The following is a 23,581-nucleotide window of genomic DNA, read 5'->3' as shown; positions in this document are numbered from 1 at the left end:
TTGGGATGCCTGGAGAGACAGGAGCAGATATATGACTCATTTAGAGGCTCCCTGTCCCACCTACCATCAGATAATATGCTGGTTTCCAGTGAATAATACAATTCATGACATATGAGAAGAGATTGCATGTACAGTGCTGAGAATAGCAGGAGTAGCTGATGGCAGTGAGTGACCTAGTCATGACTGAGGCCTTTGAGAGATTCCAAAAGTGTACAAAACATGCTCAATTTTTAATCCCTCCAAGTAGCACGGAGGAGGGACCCGAATAGCCGCGGAGCACTGAGGGAAGGAAGGAGAGCGGGAGAACTGAGCTGCTTTGTGCATCACTCAAGTGTTAAATCTCTCTCCCTCCCTCTCGCATACACACATGCACACACAGTGCAATGAGTGTGTCCTCATCTCTCAGGGTGTTTATGTTTCAATCAAAAGAGCCAGAGCAGTGTGACCAGAGCTTTCTGCGTGACCAGCAGAGCTCCGGCACCACCCTTCACTGCTTTGGGAATCAGCCTCAAATAAAGGCCCACAGAACAGCCCACCCCGCCCACCCCATCCGCCCTCTTCCTCTTCTTATTTCTTATTTTTTTTCGGCTGATGTCCTGCGTTTTGAAGGAATCTTCAGAAGAAATCCATCACTGTCTGCCATGTCAACTTTATAGGGGCTATAAAGTTATCTTCATCTCTTAACTCTGATAAAACAATCATGAGTTTAATGAATAAAATGATGGTATTGTTTTATTTGAAACACTCAGATTATTGGTAATGGAGGTTCAGTAATAAAAAAAAGATTTTTTGATTTGCTTCATCTCTCAGTGAAGTTAGTGCGGCAGTCCAATCAACAAATCTTCCTACAAATGTATTATATAAAAGGAAGTCATTTATTGAAAAGTCATGTTGATACTAGAGAATATGAGCTGATATGATACATGTGAATGATGTGTGACAGAGAAAAGAACAAGCAACAAAGGGGCATGGAAATGCTCCAGATAAAAAAAAAAAAGGAAATCAAATGGAATAGAATGTTGTGAACTTGATTTCAATTGTGAGATCAGAGGCAGGACGGTGGCTTTATCACTCTTTATAAAATCTGGTTGTGAACCTTAATTGTCTAGTTAGCTCAATTAGATAGAATTTACAAAATAATAGCCAGTCCGTGTGAAAGCTTTTTCTTACCATTTTGTTTCCATGGCAATCTTGATGAGCTGGTTTGGAGCATGTGTGTGTGTGTACGGGAGAGAGAAAGGCGGCAACAATGAGCTGGAAAAATAGACTGCATCAGGGGTAATGTTCATATTGGCTGACACAAGGGAAAAGCTGCTTTTAAAGCGTTTAGCTTTAATTTCATTCAGGAGTGACATAATTGATTTTAATGAGATGTTTATAGAGTGAAGTGTCGGTGTTGCTAAATCATTTGCGAGTCTGCCTGACGGGTACTTGTGAGGCTTGCACCAGGGAGACGGAGAGAGGCACACAAATCTCTGCTGCCAGAAACTCCTCCATCAGGCCTCATGCTCATCTCCATTTACTCTGGCACACCACTGAACATTTTGACTGCTCATTTTAATTAAGAGTGTATTTAAGTCATGCAGTACTGTCTTACTTTTTTACATCAGATTGATTGGAATGCTTTGTGTGGCACATCTTTTTGTCAGCTTAGCCTTTTGTTGAACGTTCCACATCATTGTCGTCGTGAGGCGAAGCAGTGCCAGCCGTGTCTCACCAGTGTAGGTGAAAGAGGTTCACGTCTAGTTGTCCCAAAAGATCCTGCTGTGGCTCCCTCTGCTCACAGCATTGGTGCCGTGATTGACTGACAGGGTGTCGCATTGCTATTATGAGGTCCCTGCGGGCTTGTGTGGTTTATAATGATAGTGTGAACATCATAGACCTGCAGCGCCTGCCATCACCACTGAGGGAAAGACTGGCTGCTGTGAAGCAGGCCGTCACCCCAAACCTGTTTCACCCAGACACACAAAGTACTGTTGGACTGCAGTCATTGTGGAAGCAGGTGTTAAAGCCTGCTTAAGCAAGGCTAATTTATTTGTATCAGTATAGTCACCAGGTTAATTCAGCTTTTTCTGGGCAACATGGCTGTTCGCGTAGCAACAGCAAAACAATTCAACATGCGTGAAATAAAATAAAAATATAAAAGGCATGTACAGGAAGTGGCTACATAAAACATGAGCTGCCTTCAAAAGACGAGATGTTGCTGGCCAAACAACTAAACCCAATGCTTCAAAATGGCAGTTCACAAACCAGTTGGTTTTGTCATGGTGGGATGCCTAATGGTTTGTCACTATTTGGCAGTGGTTGACACCTGTATCACCAAAATAAGAGCCACTTATTGGTCCATCTCCAGACATACAAGAATGCTGTACAGCTTCCAGGTTAGAGCCACATTGCAAAAATATTCACAGTCCCTGTACTTCAACACCTCTGATTATTAATACCTCTCACTCCTGCAGGCACACACACACACACACACACACACACACGCACACACACACACACACACACACACCCATAGCCAGTCTGAATTTCAACAAGGCATACTTACTGACAGTGACTGATTTTGAAACATCTTTGGCCATCTCCCATGCATATAGATACAGCTAAACACACACACACACACACACACACTGACACATGGCAAATAGCCACTGGAGTGTCTTTTCCAGGCTATTATAACAAAACAGGCCTCTTCAGCCACAGCCTTATGGTGCTCAGTCAGAGCTGGAATGGGGAAAAACAGCAGGTTCAACGATCATTATTTTTTTTCCTTTTTCCGTTTTCCGTGCATGCAGGACAATGCTTTCCAAACCACCCTAGGACGTGATTTCCATGCAACAACTATGGAGAGCTGTTTTGATTGCTTTTCAATCAAGCGAGACAAACACTAATTAGATTTTCTTTCGTTCTTTTTTGATGAACTGCAGAATTATGGCCTTCTCTCCTGAAGCATGGATGACTGACACTTGTAGTTTCAGTGACACTCCTCTCTCTGGACTGACTGCTTCCTGTCAAGACTTCATTACATAAAGATATGTACAGGCAGAGAATCAGGCTGGGATGGGGTGTCTGTGCATATCAAGCTTGGGAGCCTTTTGTTTGCGGTTTATTTAATTTGCTTGGACTGTCTCTTGTCGCTGTATTAAATGAGAATATTATTGACAGCATATTTTAATTGACAGGGAGAACAAAAGGTTGTTCTTTCACTTTGTGGTTTTTAAAGTGGTTTAATTTCACTGTTAATGTCTACATCCATCATCCATATAACTTCAGCCAAGGCTGAAAACACTCTCATTGTGCATTCAGCATTACAATCATGGATTATGCATTACAGTCATGGATTTCTTAAGCAAAGTGCCACTATTATTTCACCCACCATGGTCCACAACCATTTTTAAATTCACTTCTAACATGCATTAGGTGTTCTGGCAGGCTTTTAAGAGTTGCCTGCCACCATTTGTTCTGCAAATTAGAGCTGCGTTTGGACAAGTATGTTCAAAAGTGCTATTTTATCTGATGTTAAACTAGTGTTTTTAAAATACTGCTGACCATCAAATGACATCAAAAATAAATTGATAATTGGCATATAGCTGGAGGAATATTACCATACGGAAATAACCCTTTATTATTGAATTAAATATATAGGGAATTGAGGAAATGCCATGTATAGTTCCCTTGTTGTACCTACAGCTCTATGAAGAATGAACAACTCTCTTCTCTCCTGCCGTTACGTGCAGGTCTCATGAACAACAGTGTAGAGTAGCAGTATTTTCTGTCATACAAGGCAAGGTAATAGCAACTGCAATTATGTAAAAGCTTTAGAAAGATTTGCTCCGAGTCAAACAACATTTATTATTATTGTAGAACAGGATAGAAAGATAACAACACAACTAAATTACTGGTTTGTCCCTCTATCTATTTTTAAAATGATGTGTAGAAATGTATTATCTGAAAATCTTGTTGAAAATGTCAGTAATGTATAGTGTCTAAAAAACTGCAACTGAAACTGTGTTCTTATTTTAGATTTGTTTTATCACCCACTGTGATTTATTTATTTATTCACATGTCCAATGTGGAATTTTATTGTACCGTCAGAGCATAAAATGTCAACAGTAAAATCATCAAATATTCATGTCCATCCTGTCCACAGAATGAAAAGATGCAGATCTATAAATATGTGTCTTGATCTGGGGCTTTGATTAAGCCATCACAATATTGATATTCCTCTGATTCTGTGCACATCCACATGCTGCCAGGCCTCAGTGATATGTCGTGTGCTGCATTCCATGTTAATAAAGCTCTGTCTCTACCCTCTGTCTCTGCTCGCAGACGGACGCCGCACTGATGTATGATGCCGTGCACGTGGTGGCCGTGGCTGTGCAGCAGTCTCAGCAGATCACTGTCAGCTCATTACAGTGCAACCGACACAAGCCGTGGCGCTTTGGGAACCGCTTCATGGCCCTCATCAAAGAGGTAGATGCTTTCTGCTCCCCACTCTCTAACTCCTCCACACACACAGCACCTTCAACACATGCGCCCAGGCAGGCAGACAGCGATGGAAAAGTAAATAAGACTAAGGCGGTCAAGAAGAACGGAAATATAGATAAAACTAAATTATTAATATGTGCGTTCATGTATATGGAAGTCGTTTTATTCTCATTTGTCTGCACATACACATACATGCACTCCATGTTTGAATGTGCCAGGTTGAGCTTACTCTGTGAATTTCCACATTAAGCAGCCGTGCAGATACATAAACACAAAACCAGCTGAGTTTTACATATTTACACTGCAGTTTGCTGCATTTGTGGAGCTGTGACTGTTAATCCACAGTGTTATATCTGTGAAAACGCTGGCCATTAGGAAACCTATATTTAGTGCTCTCTAAACTTCTGTTCTTTCTTTTGAAGCGATCATGAAAAGACTGCTAAGCATTAAATCGTATGGGAAGAGAATTGATAAGCTCGAGGCCCTCATACAGATTTGGATGTATCTATATTAAGCACACAGTCACCATGCAAATCTCATCGTTTCTTCCCTGACCCTCCCCTTGTTCCTTCCCTTCTTTCTATCTCTTCTCCATTTGCTGCTTTTACGCTCTCTTTGTCCTCTGACGTGAAAATCTCTAAGCCTATAGAGTCACACAGGAGACTGCCAGCATTTCTGAGATGACACTGTTTTGCTCAGTGCAGAAAAGTCACTTGCGGCACTTGTGTGTTAATCCTGAATGATGAGCACCTACACAGGCTTCTGCGACACTATCTTTGCTGTACAGAGGAACTTATATGATAATATGGCCAGTCGTCTCTGAGACATGGAATATGCATACATTTGCTCTGATTGTGATTACACTTCACATTTAGTGAGCATTTCCATATCTCAGCTAGGATATACAGTACACTCACTTGGCAACCTTGCTTAAACTAATCCAGTAATCTTGCATTAAATTCTACGCTCATGGCAGTTATAATGCTCAGTTTTTGTTGGTGCAACTTTATGATCATTTTGGAGCCTACCATTTGTGGTAAACTCAACAGTATTACTCTCATGAAGGAATGATTTACTATAGTTTCAACTTAGTGTAGCTAAAATGTGTCCCCTGCCTGTATGCATCGTCCACATGCAGTATTAAAGATAAGACAATTGACAATTTGAACAGAACTTACCTTACATTGTAAACATGGACGTGGTCTCTGGGCCTTGAAAGTGAAGCAGATGTGTCTGCCATCAGGAAATGATGGTTTGGAAATGAACCTTCTTCTTATTTTAAACATTATTATTTAATGCATGATGTACATTTTGTGAATTATGGTCCGATTTAGAGTCAAATAGAACAGATGATACAGCATAGGATGTATTAGGTTGGGGAAACCGTGTGCTTGCCAGCTAATACCATCTATTACGCATCTGGTTGCAGGTGTAGATGGATGTGCAGTGGATAAGCCTCCATACAGGTCCACATCACTACTGGGTTTAAAAAAAACAAAAAAACAAATCTACACTTGTCAGAATACTAACTCTAGGCTCCGATCACAAACCAATGATTGACACCACAGTGGGTTGCCACTCGATATGAACTTGGCTTTTCATTCTCTGAAATAGACAAACACAAAGAGATGTTTTAGCTCCTTCTCACCGTTATCCTCAATGGTGGGACTTGGGGATGAGTGCAGGAAACCCCTCACAGTGTATTTGAATAGTCTGCCTGAAAAGTGGCTTTCTATTGCCATTGCATCATGCCATGCAACTTTCGCACATCTCTATGAAAGTCAGCATTCTTTTTGATGATCTTCATTGATAAGTGAATCATGCTCCCCAGAGGACAAACTCTGCAAGAATAAGACAAATGTATTAGCCTACTTGGCCGTTAGATAATGTGGAATGCACATTATATTACAGTCTGCATCCATTTCCATAGACTTTGTCTATCGTCTTCTATAGTCACATCCACTGATACAGATGTGAACATTTCCTTCTGTGTCAGTATACCTCATGGTGCAATAGTGTTATTGTCAAAGCTAAGATCATTGTAGCCTGCATTAATAATGGCCATCTTTAGTAGACACGGGTAATTTGAACACCATATTCTTATTTTACCGGGGTCACTTTGGAACACCTTTGTAAATCACTGGAGGTCAGTTGACCCCAATTTCAGAACCACTTTGCTCGCTGGAGTGCAATCCTTTGTATTTTCTATCACACTCAGTGCATCTGTGTCAAAATGCTTTGTTAGACCAATACCTTGCCTCTGAGTTTCCAGCCCTTGAACCACAGGATCACTGGTGTGTACTGAACAGGAGCTGATTTGCTATTAGGCACAAGAAACAAAAAGTCAGCACTGTGAATTGAACTGTGACTTGTTCAAGTCAGCCCCTTAAAGTCAAGGTCGCACTGTGTCTGTGGTAAAATAGAATTTTTAATAAAATGTGTTTTTCTACAGAGCCAAATGTCTTGGTGATTTTGAGTGAAATGAACGCACAGCACAAAGACACTCTTTATTTGAATAAAGGCGTTCAAAGGTTTGGTAAATCTAAAAATAAAACCAGTTCTCACCCAAACCTGCGGCAAAACAATGAGGATATGTTTGTGCTGTCGGTGAAGACTCTCAGTCATCCAGGTCATAGTTGTCTTCACAAGTTAGCTAAAGGCGGCTGGATTTACTTGAGTTATTGTTGTGTTGGTTCACAAGATCAGTGCATCTTTACCCACATAGCTTATGCTCCGTGATGTGCTTTGTGTTAACATGTCAAATCCTAGGTCCAGTTCTAGGCTGTCTGAGATTTGCATCTGGTCATTTTTTTTAGAGAATCTGCAATCTTCTCTGAGACATTTTCATAAACTGACCTGGCCTATTGATAGTATTTGAGTATATGATAATCCCTGCTGGAGTAAGATATCAATGTAGCTATGACCAGCACTGGCATAAATAGAGATACTGCACATTCAGACACTGAGTCAAAGGTGTATGACAAATACTTTCTTGCACACTTGACTCTTCTGAGTCAGTAACTTCCAAATCTCTGACTCCCACTCATCCAGCTAAAAGCCCTGAAGTTCCTGGGCTTCCCATGCAGCTCTCTGATGATTTCCCGAGCCTGAGAAAGAGAGAGAGGAAGAAGAAGCCTTTACTGCTCTGAGCCACTTTCATGCTACATTGTATCCTATCACACCCCTAAATATCTGTAAAGATTGGGTAATTGCCTTCCCACTGTTACAAATGCAGCCTCAGTGTCTGTGTAGGCACCTTGATGCCAAGGAAGACTGTACCAACAGAAGCATTGTGTGACACAAGGAAAAAAAAAATATATAGTGTGTCATCACTCTTTGACGGCTTTGCTTCAAACAGTGACACCAAAAGCATTTTTGAAAGCAGAGGTTTACTGACTGTTGAATATCTCCTCTGATATTCTCTCTCTCTCTCTCTCTCTCTCCACTTCTCTATCTAGGCTCACTGGGATGGTCTGACTGGGAGAATCAATTTCAACCGGACCAACGGTTTGAGGACAGACTTCGACCTCGATGTCATCAGTCTGAAGGAGGAGGGACTTGAGAAGGTTGTTTTTAGTGTGTCTGTATATGTGAGTGAGTGAGTGTTTGTGCTCGTCGTGAAGTGATTCATGTAAGATGGACACACACAAACAACCAAACAAACACATCTTCAGGGATAGAGAGGTTTGCTCTCTGACAGCCATGCTGGAGGTCCATGAGTCACAATAACCTGTGCACGGAATCTGAATAAAAGCTATATATAAATGGAAAGAATGTATCAATCAAGCAGAAGCATGACTTACCTGCTGCAGTCCTCACTCCAGCTTCAAGGTTAATATTGATTTTTCTATTTGAATTCAGTGATGAAACATTTTTTTTAGCATAAATGGATAAACTGATATACAGTATTTGAAGTGTGGGTGTATGAGGTGCTTATATAGTGTTCTGTATAAGTTCTCTATGTGCTGAGAAAACCAGGTCAGCACAAGCTCAGTGCTCCTATAGGGGGACAATGGACCTTTTTTTTGCCAATTAACAAAAGGCACACCCAATACAGTCCACTGTACTTCATCTTAAAAGTTCACTACCTAATTAATATGTTCACTGTTTTCCCTTGCTTTTAGAGAACAGACCAAAGTCTGTTGACACAAATATAGATTTTAGATTTTAGATCTCAGAACTCAGGGTTGGTTGTTTACTGCTGCCTAATCATAAAGGTGAATCAATGTCTTGTGAAATCCAACATACCTTCCCAGACAAACAGAGATGATTTAACTTACTCATAGATCATCTACAGGCACTAACAGTTTGTCTTTTTATGTAAATGGCTCCACGACTTTTCAGAGCATGTAGCAGTGATACCAAAGCCCCAAAGCAATGTATTCAAACGGAGGTGACAGTGTGGCACAGATGAGGTATAGGTTACAGTGTCACAGTGCACCATATCACGATCCTTTAGATGTTTTATTTATGTTTATGAAAGATATGCTAGTTGTACAAAGGACTGTTTTACCTTTTTGGAAGGAGGTTTTTTCTTAAATGTGTTCTTAAGAAAGTTCTTAACATTCATCATGCATTTATAAAATGAAGTTAATAATGAAGTATGTGTGTTTATTAGAGCACAATACTTATATTACAACATGTCAGGAGTCATGTTGAAGTGTGCAGGGGATTCTTGATAAAACATTGGTGATTTTCAGAATAAAAAAAATATCTTTTTAAGAATTTGCGACCATCCATTCAGAGGAGAACAAAAGAGAAAGTCAGAGTTACACAACAAATGTAGAAGAAAATCAGACTACTTTCAAAGCTTGTCAGGAACCCAAGCAGTTTTTTTTTTGTTTTTTTTCTCTGAACTCTCTTCTTTTTTCTCTCTTATCTCCGAGTGGAATAAGGGCAAACATGAAGAAAAGTCTGGGATTTTCCAGGATAAAAGAAAGATGACAATAATTGGCAGTTATGGGGCATGTATACTAAAAACAAGAGAAAAATCGAACTACTGCAGTGGTAAAAGTCTGTTCAGTTCATGTAACAAATCTATGAGTATGGAGGCTTACCAGATGCAGAATCATGAAACTGTGTGAAGGTTTTACAACTCTGGTAACATTATCACAGTGATCATTAGGCAAAAGGCAGAATTATCCTGCTATTGACCTCCAAGGAACATTCCCTGCATCTTTTTAATTGGATGACTCAGTGGTTTGGTGGACGATGGTGCATTACATTGCTATAAATGTCGTTTTGCACTTCTCCCTGCATTCATTTTGCAACTGTGATGCTGCTGTTCCTTTGCTGTGTTGACTCACTAACATTATTCAGGGGGTGCACTGCTGAAATTCCACACAATCATTAATATCAACAGTTTCCACAACTATTTAGTTTGGGTAGCACTTCTGTATTTCACATTGATCTGTGTCTGTATTGAGTTAGCAATGAATGCTTCTCAAAACTAAAATTGGACAAACATCAACCCCAATATAAAACAAACATGCAAAACATATCAGCATTTTGTTTCATGCAGCAGCCACTTTGACCAGAGTTGTGTAAGAGATTTGGTGTAAACGTGTAATTGTAGGTATTGTAATTACATTGTTAAGTATTCACATCCATACTCAAAAAAGTGATATCGGTGCATCCCTAGTTAGGAACAGTATCTCTCGAGTGTTCAGCACTTAATTTGAAATTCATTAGATTATCAGTAGAAAGAGAAGCTGCTACCACTGCTGATACAAATAATATTCTCATATGCAAGTGCTTACTCTTCACACTTCAGCATCCTCACTGGTGCTTGCCTCTCAGCAGCTCCTGACCCCTGTCCTGGGTGCTGTGTGCTGTGTGAGCCGGCACCTCCATGAATAATTTACTCGATTAATAAAAAACCCTTCAGAAGCCCTCAAGCCTCATGAAGCCTGAATTACAAAGTTGATTTGCAATTATAAAGCCTATCTTGGCCCCTCACGCAGGGTATCAGAGGTGCCCTGAGGAGTGTGTGGCTGATGTGGGTTGAAGTGTTTGTGGTTCCTTCCAGTGATGCTTAAGGCATCGCTGGGGTTTTATGGGGGGAGGGTGCTTTGGTGTAAAGAGTGGTGCTGAAGAAAGGCAGACAGGTCAGGCCTTGCGGAAATATCCAAAAGCTTTACCATCCTCTTCTACCTTTTTCCTTCAGCAGCATGCTCCCCTCTACCAGGAGGCCACAGGGCCGATCCAGATCCTACATCATCTTTAACATAATTCCCTGTGGGACTCTGGGAGAAAATGCCCTCTGACACTGTCCAGGGTTCACATGGCTGTCAACTGTGTCCTCAGGGTGATCCAGGTTGTTCTCTTTATGTATCCAGAATTGAGCGCATCCTCTGTAGTGATACACACAAGTAGGTAATAACCTACCTGAGGATCAGCATACACTCACTGAAAGCTGAGGCCTCCATTTTCTGTCATAGTTTAAGTCACAGCAGGTCACTGTACAGCACATTCATGCAGCCAATCTAAGATTTTGACTGGAGATGATGCTGAAGTAAAATACTGAAATCCCTTTCATGGTCATGAATTGAAAAGGAGGCAATATTTGCTTTGTAACACTGAGCAATACTAAGCCATTACAAGATGGTAAATCTGTGACAGCAATCATGGTCAGCAGCAATACTCTGGTCAACTGTGGCATTCTGAATGATTAATTGGTATTAAAGGGCCTCAAGAACCATTACAGACACCATAATGGTGGCTGTGGCTCATCCGAAGGTCGGCAGTATGATCCCTGGCTCCTCTGGTCTTTCGGCCAAAACGTCCTTGGGCAAGACACTGAACCTGAAATGGCCCATGTTCCTCCACTTGGTAAAATGATTAAATTCAGTGGGTCATCTCATCTAATCTGATCTGAGGTGGTAATCAAATCAGGTGCAGCTCACTGGCGTGGCTCTCCACTCTTGGACCCCGAGGGGTCACCCAGTTGTGCCAGCAGTGAGTGAATGGGTGTAAAGTGGTGAATGGCAAAACAAGAGTATTGACTATAAGGTGTATAAGGTGTTATAAATACACATCAGTCCCACAATTTTGTTCTTGGTTCAATTACCTCTAAATTGTATTGTACTATTTCAGTGTTTCCCAGTCCTGGTCCTCGTGCCCTGCATGTTTTGGATGTTGCCCTGCTCCAACACACCTGACTCGAATGTCAGCTCGTTATTAAGCTCTGCAAAAGCCTGATAACGACCTATTCATTTGAATCAGGTGTGTTGTAGCAGGGCAACATCTAAAAGGTAGCAGGTTGCACCTGAAAATAATTTGACCAGCACCAATGCTGGTTGTCTTGTTTCATTGTCCTTGATACAGAATAGTTGTATTTTTTGTCCATTATAAATTAATGGACAAATTTGGCTTTTTATTACCCAAATCACAAGCTCTCCCCAAAACTTACCAGTTTGTTGTTCCTGTGGTTGTGTTGCCCTGCCATAATTACACCATGTGAATAATATGAGTGTATATAAAACATTGTCACTGAACGCACTGCATGGTCAGATAGAGTTGTCCAGGCACAGTATTGATATCCTTGTCTATTATTTATCTCTATGGATAAATGCAAAGAAACCTGCTAAGACTAATCAAAAGTCACATAAATTTACAGAACCTCTGATACATAATCCCCTCTAATGTTCGGTAATCCCCCAAATCTCACCATTGTATTTAATTCCCTTGTCTGTCATATTTCTGCAGTTCTTTTTCATTTTCAAACATTCACCTTGCCAAATTGCTGCTGTTTTTCTTCTTAGAATGAGATTGAATTGAAAATGAATTGCACTAAACATGCATTGGTCTTTCTGGGTGTGAGCGTGCCATTTACTTTGTTCTGTATGAACCATATATCTGGACTTTACCTCTAGCTTTATGTCTCTAAATCAGTAAAGCAATTTAACATCTACTGTCTAGTAATGGCCTCTTAGTCTTATATAGCTTTTCTTTCACAGAGGTTTTCTTTCATTGATGCTCGGGTTACCTGGTGACTCTAAAATCCCTGTAGGTGTGAATGTGAGTGCTTCTTTGTCTCCTTTTGTCCGTCCTGTGATGAAGTAGTGACCTGTCCACTGTGTAACCTGCCTATTAACCAATGTCAGCTGGGATCGGCCCACATTCAACCCTCAAAGGATATAAGCATTATAGCTAATAGATTGTGTCTGGTTTTACAGATCGGTACCTGGGACCCTCCAAGTGGCCTGAACATGACTGACAACCAGAAGGGGAAGACGACTAATGTCTCTGATTCCTTATCCAATCGGTCCCTTGTTGTCTCCACCATACTGGTAATATCATTTTACATGAATCCATCTAAATAGTTGCTGACAACTGTTGCTACAGTTTCTCTGTTTTATTTCCATGTTGAGCAGCTTTAATGTTTGTTTGTACATTCCTACCAAGCTCAAAATCTGAGTGGGCAACAATAAAACTGAACCATTATGGATGAGGACGGCAGCTGATGAGGCTGCTTCGTTTTCTCAATGACCCGTGGCCATCACCACAATATTATGACTGACAACACCTTACTTTTTAACTAAAACCTTGATCCATGTTACAGCTGCATGCATAGTGCATAGATTCACTCCCCCTCAATTTTTCTTTCTCTCTGACAACATACACTAACAACAGACACATCTGCATTTGCATGAAATTTCACTTACGATCATCTCCAGTTTGGTCAAATGTGTTGCTACTATTTGCTCACTGTCATTGGTATTCTTGGTATTAAACATAATATAGCCCCTGAATACAGCAAGGTAAATGGATATAAGGGCTATTATTTTGATTCATTTGATGCATTGATATTCAATGACAATTTGTTTTTTGTTACTTATCTTCTTCTATTTGGGCTGACAAAGTGTAATGAAATAGTATAGCTTTAAAATGTCTGTTTAAAGTTAAATCAAATTGTAATGGTGCCTTATGTGGGGACCAATTATAGGCAGCTAGAACAGCTCTCAGCCATAATACACTCCAACCAAAGATGTGATTATTTTTAAGCTTCTTCTTTTGAAGAATTCCTCAATGCTTTGCCTGAAATGCCCTTTCTTTAAGGGCACTTGCTGGGGATGCTGCTCTCTAAATCAATTGAAGTAACAGTACCCCAAAGCACCGCCATCCCAAACTGCCAGTTGACTTTGTAACTATGGAGCACTGCAATTTGGTGGGACAAGGCTTAGGCGAGGGAGATTGACTGATTGATTGTTCAATAAGATCTCACGGTTTACCCCTCTCCCTACCACCAGACAATTTATCAGGCATATTATACCACTATCTTTCTGACCAGTTGTGCCAAAAAAACTGGTAATTCAGCAATAACTGTATTTTTAGATCTGTATTCTTGCACCAACACTATTACATTTGTGTTTCTGTATTTGATTATAAATACCAGTTTTCGATAATTACATGTGACATGTGTAGATCTTTCAAGCGTATCTCACAGTTCAGTTAGTTCTGAAATCAATGGGTTCATATGCATGTATCACCTTTAGGACCTGACTCAATTCAAATCAGACCAATATTAAGTCTTTCAAACATTCAATAAAGACTGGTTAGACAGGAATGTAATGCAACTGAAAATCAAGGAGGTAAATGATTAAAAAAAACGTGTTTTATGTTATTTACTTTATATATTTGATAGAACATGGCTTGAAGCTCGTCAGAAATGGCTTAGAGGAGTCTCTGAGTCCCCGCCACATCAAGACTGTGGATTAATCCACAGAATTTAACCGTGGGCTTCTCTTTCACCCCTGTTTTTCACCCATCAACTAAGCGATTGTGAGCAGCTTCTGTCTGCCTCATAGTCATTAAAAGTCTCCAGGGAGCCACTGAACACAGCTGTTCACCAGGCAAAAGTTTCAGCATGTAATGATGCAATCACGCTAAAGGCAAAGTGCAAAGTGAGACTGGAACAGAACTGGGGGAAAAGAAACCTCCCTCCAGAATGGGTGAATATTCCCTCACTATATAGATTTGCCCTGCGTTTGGTGTAAACAAACAATAAACTTTCAAAGTGTAGTTTTCAACGCAGTAAAAAAGGTACTGTACCACGTTAATTAGAGAGTTATTGAGAATGTTCTTCAACATTGGACAGAGCGTTCAGTCTTTATGCTGAGCAAAGCTAATTAACACTTGTCTCTGTAACATACAGCTATGGCAGGAATATGATTTCTTTTCTCAACTAACATCAACAAGAAAGCTGATAAGCACATTTTGCTAAAATGTCACAGGCTGTAATCACTCTACATTAGTGCCACTTTTTTGCTTTGCACAGATTATGAACAAAATGGTTCTATTGAAATTAAATCTCCTGTCACCATAACATACTTGGTCATCTGTTTATATACCTGACCTCTTGTGCTTCACAGGCTGTCTATGAACATTCCTATACTCTTGCAAACAACAGAGTTTATTACAGTGGAGTAGAAACTTGAAGAAGCTGAAAGAAAACCATTTATGATCCTGTTATTTAAGAGGCAAGCATAAAAATAACAATTTCAAGTAAATGGAGGGTTGTCATTATTTATCTCAGGCCTCCGTTCCCTCCGCACGTGCTGTGATGTGATTGGATTGCAGTTATTAGCAAAGACTCTCCATCGCTGTAATTGCCATATCATGCTTGAGTCGTGGGGAGACGTGTGATGGTTGTGAGCAGCGAGGAAATGAGGAGAGGGCTGACAATAATTAGGTTTGTTACACTTGATTGATGCACACTTTCATCCAGCTTCTCACGATTTTCTCAGGGATTATGTTCTATAAAACATGATGTAATTACTGTTGCGATCGTGGCTTATCAACAGTTTATCTACTTAAAAAGTCACTTACGTCACAATAACGTTGCTGTGGATATGAAGTACCTTTAGGCTAATGGAGCTGCAGCTACAGCGAGTAATGTTTCAGACAGAGCACAGAGCTGCCCTTTGCTTTGTTTGTGTTGCCTGCACTTATTTGGAAACTCAGTTCACCCACAGAAAATAAATCATTAAAGCAGTATGGATACATTTTGACGAGGTTCCACTTAAACTCTATATTTAATGGTTTAATATCAGTTGTACCAGTGTGGTGCAAGGTTATATTTTACATTTTTATACATTGAGCACAGCATGGTTTCATTGTTTTCTAATGAAAATTTGGTCAACTCACATATTATGTCGTTGTTCATTCGCACCTAGTTCTTTAATTATGCGCAGGGTTACTTTGATTCAAATTGTGTGAAGACATATACGTAGTACATGCTATCTCATATTGATTCAGCATGCAGTGGACATAAAGTGTCTTAACTGCTTAAAGCTGTAGCTGTGTACAATCATATTTGATTCATTTTTATTTTGCAAGCAGCAATATTAGTGCTAGATTTGGTGACCATTAGCTCCCACTGCCAAATGCCTTTTATAACAATACTGTGCACTGTAAATTGGTGACAGGGTGCAGCAGGGTGGCAGAATCTGCCAGTGCCTCAGGAAACAAATGATGCACTGCTTCACTGCATCATGTGCCCAGATGCAGATACTTTGCTTATGTTTTTTTGCAGAAAAATAATATGGTTATGGATAAAGATCTAGTGACCATTTGGCAAAGAAACACAAGTCCATCTCAGTATTTTCAGATTAGAACAAGATGTATTTCAATCAATCAGTAGATTCACTTTACAACAAATACACAATCATTTTAGTGCAGCAAAATTCCCTAAAATTAGAAATGTGGGGTTTTTAATCAAACAAGAGGAAATACCTAATATGTGTTTGACTATTGTATCAGAGACAGCAGAATGAGGATAGTGTATGTGTTATTGAGTCAAAACAAATAATGTGTGTTCATGGTAATGAAGAAAAGTGTCACCCAGAAAACAGATGTTGGGAGCTCCCAGTGGAATAGACATTCCAGGCTATGGATACACTTCTTTATAAAATACTTTAATTCATGGTTTTGTTTCTACGCACAAGATGTGTTGTCAAACAATTTCATTCATTCTCTACACACCGTGAGCAGAAGTAGGCCTATGTGAAATCAACCAAAAAAAGAGGCTTGTTAATTAAAATGTCTGGCAGAAAAATAAAATAACCTCTGCTTTTAGACCAACTTTCACTTCCATTCGGCTGCTGATATTCACGGCGGCTGCTCTTGGACGACGTACGACGAAATGCAAACTGCTGCTGTAGCTGGTAGACCTTCCAAAATGTGTCACATTTAAGACAAACTGAGATAAATTTCGTGGAAATAATGAATACATACAATCAATTACATTAATTGCAATATATCATACTGACAAATAAGCATTGCAAAGCATCATTTAGCTAAATGCCGGAGATATCAAGCATATGTTGTTAGTGTTACATATCATGGCGTTTATGTGCTGTGTAATGCATCTCATTTTTCTAATATGTCTGCAGGAGCCAATGCTGCTATCAGCAGATCATCTGCGGGACATTAAACAGATCATAGTACTATTCATGGAAGACAGACTTTTTTTTTTTGCTCTATATCCATTAGTACAATGAATTTTGGCACTGACTGGATGAGTCTCCCTTTGCAGCACATTGTAATAGATTTTTTTCCAATAGGAAAATACTAACTTACTAAACTCACATGAATTAAAATCTTTGTCTTTGTAAGGCGATACTATAGCACTATGTCATAGTGAGAAAATGTATAGATATAATAAGATAAAATGATCTAGAGCATTAGGTTTTGTGGCGGCTGGAAGGTAGAGCTCCATTTTCATACAGGTGCCACATTAGCTTTGCAGGTTCAAAATTATTATTTCAATGTATTTCTTAAATACATAATCAGTTAAAAAAAAAAGATAGCAATAGCCTTTTAAATGGAGAGCTTTCATCAGTTGGGTGACTGACAATGGAAAATGTACAAGCCACAAACCATATGATTATTAAATTGGTATCTAATGTGTATTTCATGCAGGTGTGTTTATTACGACACAACACAAGCTGTGAAGAGAAGTCCCACTTTTCTTATTGCTACTACACACCAGTGTTTCCCAAATCCTGGTCCTTGGGGACCCCTGCCCTGCATGTTTTAGATGTTTCCTTGCTCCAGCACACCTGATTTAAATAGTCAGCTCGTCATTAAGCTCTGCACAACCCACTCATTTGAATCAGGTGTGTTGGAGCAGGGACACATCTAAAACATGCAGGGCACGGGTTCCTGATGACCACGATTGGGAATCACCGCAATACGCCAATACACAATAGTGGCCAAACAGTAGGGGTACCGAAGTTGACTGTTGACTGAATTTTCTCTTCTGACGAACTAACTTGCACCTCAAGCCAGAAATACGTCACTGGCCAGTAATTATAGACAACAAAGAACATCAACATCTCTTTTGAAAAGCAGACCTGTTCTAATTTATTCTACAGTTGTGCCACATTGTTAAATCACATCTGCTCAGTGAAGCTCAGTTGTGGAGGCCCTTGTCAAATGTGTCTTTGCTACATGTTCATTTACTGTTTATGGGAGATACATTCTTTCGCAGCTAAGAGAGGGTGAAAGGTCTTGAGTTGCCAAGGGGCTCACAATAGCATCTGTGTTCAATAAGAGCTAACAGCTGTTTACTGGTTAACAAGGCAGATGGGTCAAATAATAAACACAGAGTTCAATTAATACTTTAAATGGGCTGAACAGGATTGCGCTGTTACCTTGGTGAAAAGGGTCAATTCAGACAAAATAGGCTAAAGCTATATTTAAAACACAAGCAGCACTGTCCCTTAATTTCTCAACCTCACTATGTACAGTCAACATTATAATAGGAACACATTTTGATAAATGGTCTGTATTTTATGTAGGACTTCTCTTGTCTTGATGACCCCTTAAAGCTTCTTTACACTACAGTTTTGCTATTTTATCTCATTTGTGCAGCTTTTACTGTCAGACATCTATTATACCCATTCACATGCTGCTGGCACAGCTGTCAGGAACACTGGGGGTGGTGGCATTTGGGGTAAAGCAATTTGGCCATTTTGCCAAGGATACAACAGATTAGTGGAGCCAGAGATTGAACCACAACCGTCTGGTTGAGTAATGATCTGCTCTACAACTGATCCACCGTCACACCTGCTTTTTCATGCCGCAGCAGACCGGCAATATCATGCCAACAATTGTCAGGAGCTTCAGTAAATCTTCATACTGAGTGATAGCTGCTGTTTTCAGTATTATTAATTTGAATGTTTGGTCTCAGTTTTTTGTGGCTATAATCCTGATCAAAATTGTTTACTGCTGAGAATCAGCCAATACAGTGTAATCCAGTATACTAACAATAATACTTTGTTGTCTTTTTCTGTGGCTAATTGATATTATTAATCCAGTGCTTGTTTTGCCAAAAGCTGACAAGTCAGTGATACTCTATAATGCCATGTCTAGAACAACATATGTATATATATATATATATATACTGCTGTGCCGTGTTTATCTTCTTTCCTTCACTTTGATAGTTTGTCGGGGTCATGTGAAGGCAAGATGGAGATTTGTGTGTGAGATACCTGTCAATGAAAAGGGGGATTACCAAGACTTTCTGCAAGTTGCTTCATACTCTCTTCACTCGCCTTAATCTCCACTGGTTTAGGAAAAAGACCAATTGTTGTGTTCCCCTTGCATGCAGTAGTCCATTATTTTCCACTGGGAGGTATAGACCCAGTGTTTGATCATAATGTGTTGCCTGCTCCAAAGGCGAGACAGGTCCACTGCACAAGAGCCACAAACTGATGTAAATATGTGCTAGGGTTTGGAATTAAGATCTTTAATATAAATTAATGAAATAGTTATTCAGTATTCAGTTATAGTTTATTTTTCTAAATGAAAAGAAACATTGGACACATTCTTCTAGTTTCTCAATACTGGCAGTGTCAGTGAGTGAGCTTTCTGCACACAGTCATAAACATCCATAGAAAATTGAATGTGTGGAATAATCATCACTACCGATGCAGAATTTCAGTTACGACGGCAATAGAGAAAAAGGGTAACCCTGGCGTCACCTTGGATTGACAAAAATAAGTTGTTCACACATTACATATATAACATCTGGACAGGGCATCATGTCTGTATGTCATCATCAGTTGCTGACCTAGGAGTTCATAACCTATGATGATGTATGCATTCAGGATCATTGGTCATGTTTTGGTCAGGATGAGTAGAGACAAATACACCCATGCGATTTAAGGTTAAAGAAAAAAGAAAAAGGAAACTAGTCTCTCATGCCGTAGGGTGCCCAAACTGTACCACATGCTACATTTACTGTGTTTATATGTGTTCATAAAAAAGGGATAGTGTATTTACTTATATTCCCTTCAGGCTTTTACATACAACTGTACTCGTTTGCTTTATTATCTGCTCTATATGTGTTGACATTGTAGCCACTCTAGTATTGATCTGTATGTGGATCTTGCTTTCCACTCTTTCACTGAGATTACATCAGTATCCTTGCAGTCCTGCTGGTGCCAAGGTGTAATGTAGCAGCACAACGGTTACTATGGCTATAACAAGCAATGGTACTATTGATTGCTGCCATGTGGTTACATTAAGGCTATAGCTGCTAATTGTATGTGATATGGTGATGCAAATTATTGCTACTTAATTAGCACATTTCTCAGTTTGAAGAACTAATGCACTTGGTTTATGTACATATTAAACATACGGTGTGAAATAGCAGTTTGACTCATTCTGACACATTTAATTTGATGCTCATTAATGTGTTTTGTTTAATATGTAATTGTAAAATATCAAGTAAATGACATGTGATGGAACAAGAATAAGCTACAAAATAAAGTAATATCACTTTTATGACAAACATTACATATTTTCCAGGTAAATCACACTGTGCCCTTCTTTACAATCCATCGCAAAAATGAAGATCTGACAACACAAACTAATTAAAAGGACTGACATTTATTCTCAAAGAGCTTAACATCACTTATGCAGACAATAATGAACTCCTCACAAAGGCTGCAGTCCTTGTTGATCATATATAGATAACGTGAAAAAAACAGACTTAATTTGAAGAGACGCCTGGCTCTACACAGTTTATGCACATAATGTAGTGCACACACAGTTCTAAACTGCTTGCCAACAAAATACACAGTGCATTTGTCTAAACATCATGCTGTGTTTTGCACCACCATGAAGTTGAAGTTCTCAGTTCATTTGCTCACAGTAGTTCCCAAAAGGTAATGTCAAAAACACTGAAAGTAGAAACACAAAACAAAATGTAATATGTTAGGAAAGATGTCACACTGTTATGTTATTTGTTTTAAGAACATATCACTCAATATCAATTCTCTAGCTCTGTTTACTACCTAACATCCTACTTGTTTGGACCCACATGTTTCTGTGTGTCTCTAGATGTTATGCCTGTGTACTAAATTCAGTCCAATGGACTGTGCCAGAGCTCTTAGCAATATATTTATGATTTATTTTCATTCTGTTTCATATGATAAACAGCACCTGCTTGATGATACACTTTTAGTTTATGTTTGTCTGAGAGAGAGAGAGACAGAGCTGAAGAAATGAGGCACGTGCCACGAGTGTCTCACACTAACAAAGACAGGTGGTGCATGAAGCAGAGGTAAGGCGGGAGGAAGAAGTGGAAATGTAGAAGGGAGTGTGGAGGGAAAAGAGAAGGAAATGGTGCAGGTGATGCTCAGTAGGCGGGAGGGAGAAGGACTGGCTCTTCTTCTTCCTGAAAGAAGACATTAACAATCTCCCCAGCTGTTTGTGTTAACAGGGACGCTGTGCTGGCTCCTTCCGTGTCCATCTATCAGTATCTCTTATCTTATTGACAAAGCATGAGGTGTCCTGAATGCTGGGACTGGGCGCAAGGCCAGCCGGCTGATCCTAAATGGAGCACAGAGTCATTGATATGTGGGATTATCTCGTATTATGGTCATGCTTCACTTTGCACCCACCCTACCTTGCATCACAGGACTGAGACTGCTGGCAAGCACATAAACACAGCAGCTTTACACATGCTCGACAAAGGCAAGCCCAGTGTGTGTGCTTGGGCTCACATGGCTCTCAAGACTATCTTTCAAATCAGACACCCGCTCAGATAGCGTCTTATCGGAAACAAAAAAGATACCAAGTGCTGCGAAAACTCATCACCTCTCTTCTATTTCAACAGGAAGAGCCATATGTGATGTTCAAGAAGTCTGACAAGCCACTGTATGGGAACGACCGCTTTGAGGGCTACTGTATAGACCTGCTGAGAGAGCTGGCCAACATCCTTGGCTTTACTTACGAGGTTCGTCTGGTGGAAGATGGGAAATACGGAGCTCAGGATGAGAACACAGGCCAGTGGAACGGGATAGTCAAAGAGCTAATGGACCACGTGAGTCTTTAAAAAATGATTGTTAAATAAAGAGCATAATTGTTAAGAGTCAAATGTTGTCTTTAACCTTCATTCCAGTTTATAGGGCAGTCATTTTTATAGTCTTGGCCTTGTACCTGGTACTTTTACTTATGAATATAATGCTTTGATTACGGAATCATGGGATTTAGCACCAAAGCAACACTGAAGGCAGAAATGCACAGGAGTTTGGCCAAAATATGACACTGCTGATAGCTTGATATATATAAAAAAATTACTGGAAGGAATGATGACAGAACTAATGAAAATAACATCGTTTGTAATCACTGTCATCACTAAATCACTAAAATACTGCACTGTAACAACTGCTTTTGAATAAATTACCAAAACAGCTGCCGGTGTGTTTTTAGTAAAAATGATAAACTAACAGACCAACAACTTCCCTCTCATCAGAGTTTGTACTTTAGGATACTTTGTTGAAGCGATGAAGCAGTTACTAGTTACATGTGCAAAGTCTTTATTTTGGTGAAAGTTTCATTGCTTGTTTTAACTAAAGTGCCGTGTCAGCATCTTGTGCCATCCAGATTTATAGTTGGAAATGGTTTGGAGAGAATGGAAGTATTACACTACGGCCCACCACAGGGAAAAGAAAGTGAAAGAGAAAGAAGAAAGGGGAAGGTAACAACGAGCACCATTTAAAAGTACAGTGATGCAAGGCAAGCATAGATTCTGTTGTGAGTTGTTTCCCCTACAGAGCTTATTAAAACACACACAGGCTCACACAATCTGCTCACAGTGTAGATCATTACATCCAACAAAGTCCCAGTTAGGATAAACTGCATGGACAGAAAAATACAGCAGCTGCTGCATGCCCAATAGTCAATACCTGACCCCATTAGAAGCAGCACCCACGAGAGGTCAAGTCCTGTCGTCTGCTTCTGCTCTTGATCAGTGCAGTGATTGGTTGTTGTGACAGTCTTTTCATGGGTGAGGGGCCCAATCCCCTGTGAGATGATGTTCAGCCTGGGTTTGTCCCACTTCTTGCTTAGACAGGCTTGACTTGGACAGATGGTTATTGCAGTAGACAAGGCCTCAGAGGACTGGGGGGGTGTGGACTCACACAGAAGAAGTTCTGTTGCAGAGAAAACGCTGAACAAGTTGGGAGCAAATTCAGAGGAATTTGACAATATTATCTTTTGTCTTTAAAATGCTCAAAGCACAGTAATGATGCTGATGTGGCTTTTCTGTGTGGGTTATGTTAGACTAGTCCAGATATATTGGATGATGCCTAAATAGTATCAGCAGGACTTTTCATGTATCACAGTTGTGAGCACTGACCTTAGTCAACTCATCTTCAAGTGACGTATGGCACTCATGAGACTCATGTGACAAAAATGTTGTATCTTTAAGAATTTGATCAACAAACCATGTAACATACCTTTTCACATAATAAAGAATGCAGTGACCAAGCCTGTGTCCTAATAGTGTGTCCTAAACATCGTTTTACTACATTCCCTATAACTGTAGATCAGGTAAAGTAGTTATATAAGGACAACTTTTATTCTTCTTTTTTGCTGATCCTCCAAAGCATTGACGACCTGTCCACTTCTCTTGCTGCACTATATAAAGTAAAGTGCTGTGACAGGCAGCTGCCAACCACTCAAAGCAGGTAAAGAAAAGAAATGAACGATTCAGCCCCCAAACAGGGAAATGGGTTTAATAGCAGTTTAGTAGCGAGTGTGTACTTGATGGATGTAAAGAGAGAGTGCTTTA

At 39.9% G+C, this 23,581-nt stretch overlaps 1 protein-coding gene across 2 annotated transcripts in view; it reads left to right on the top strand.

Moving 5' to 3' along the window:
* The window catches only part of grik2 (glutamate receptor, ionotropic, kainate 2), a 184,411-nt gene that overhangs the window by 110,579 nt on the left and 50,251 nt on the right, over positions 1-23,581 (top strand). For both annotated transcript variants that reach the window (XM_058648894.1, XM_058648895.1), the window contains exons 8-11: positions 4,333-4,476; positions 7,950-8,057; positions 12,669-12,782; positions 21,623-21,829. In XM_058648894.1, coding sequence (XP_058504877.1) covers positions 4,333-4,476; positions 7,950-8,057; positions 12,669-12,782; positions 21,623-21,829 — 573 coding nt within the window. The remainder of the gene's footprint in view (positions 1-4,332; positions 4,477-7,949; positions 8,058-12,668; positions 12,783-21,622; positions 21,830-23,581) is intronic.

The sequence above is a fragment of the Solea solea genome, chromosome 13 (genome assembly GCF_958295425.1).
Source record: "Solea solea chromosome 13, fSolSol10.1, whole genome shotgun sequence".
Lineage (NCBI taxonomy): Eukaryota > Metazoa > Chordata > Actinopteri > Pleuronectiformes > Soleidae > Solea > Solea solea.
Note: the sequence above shows the minus strand (reverse complement) of the source record. Positions and strands in the feature narration are given on the sequence as shown.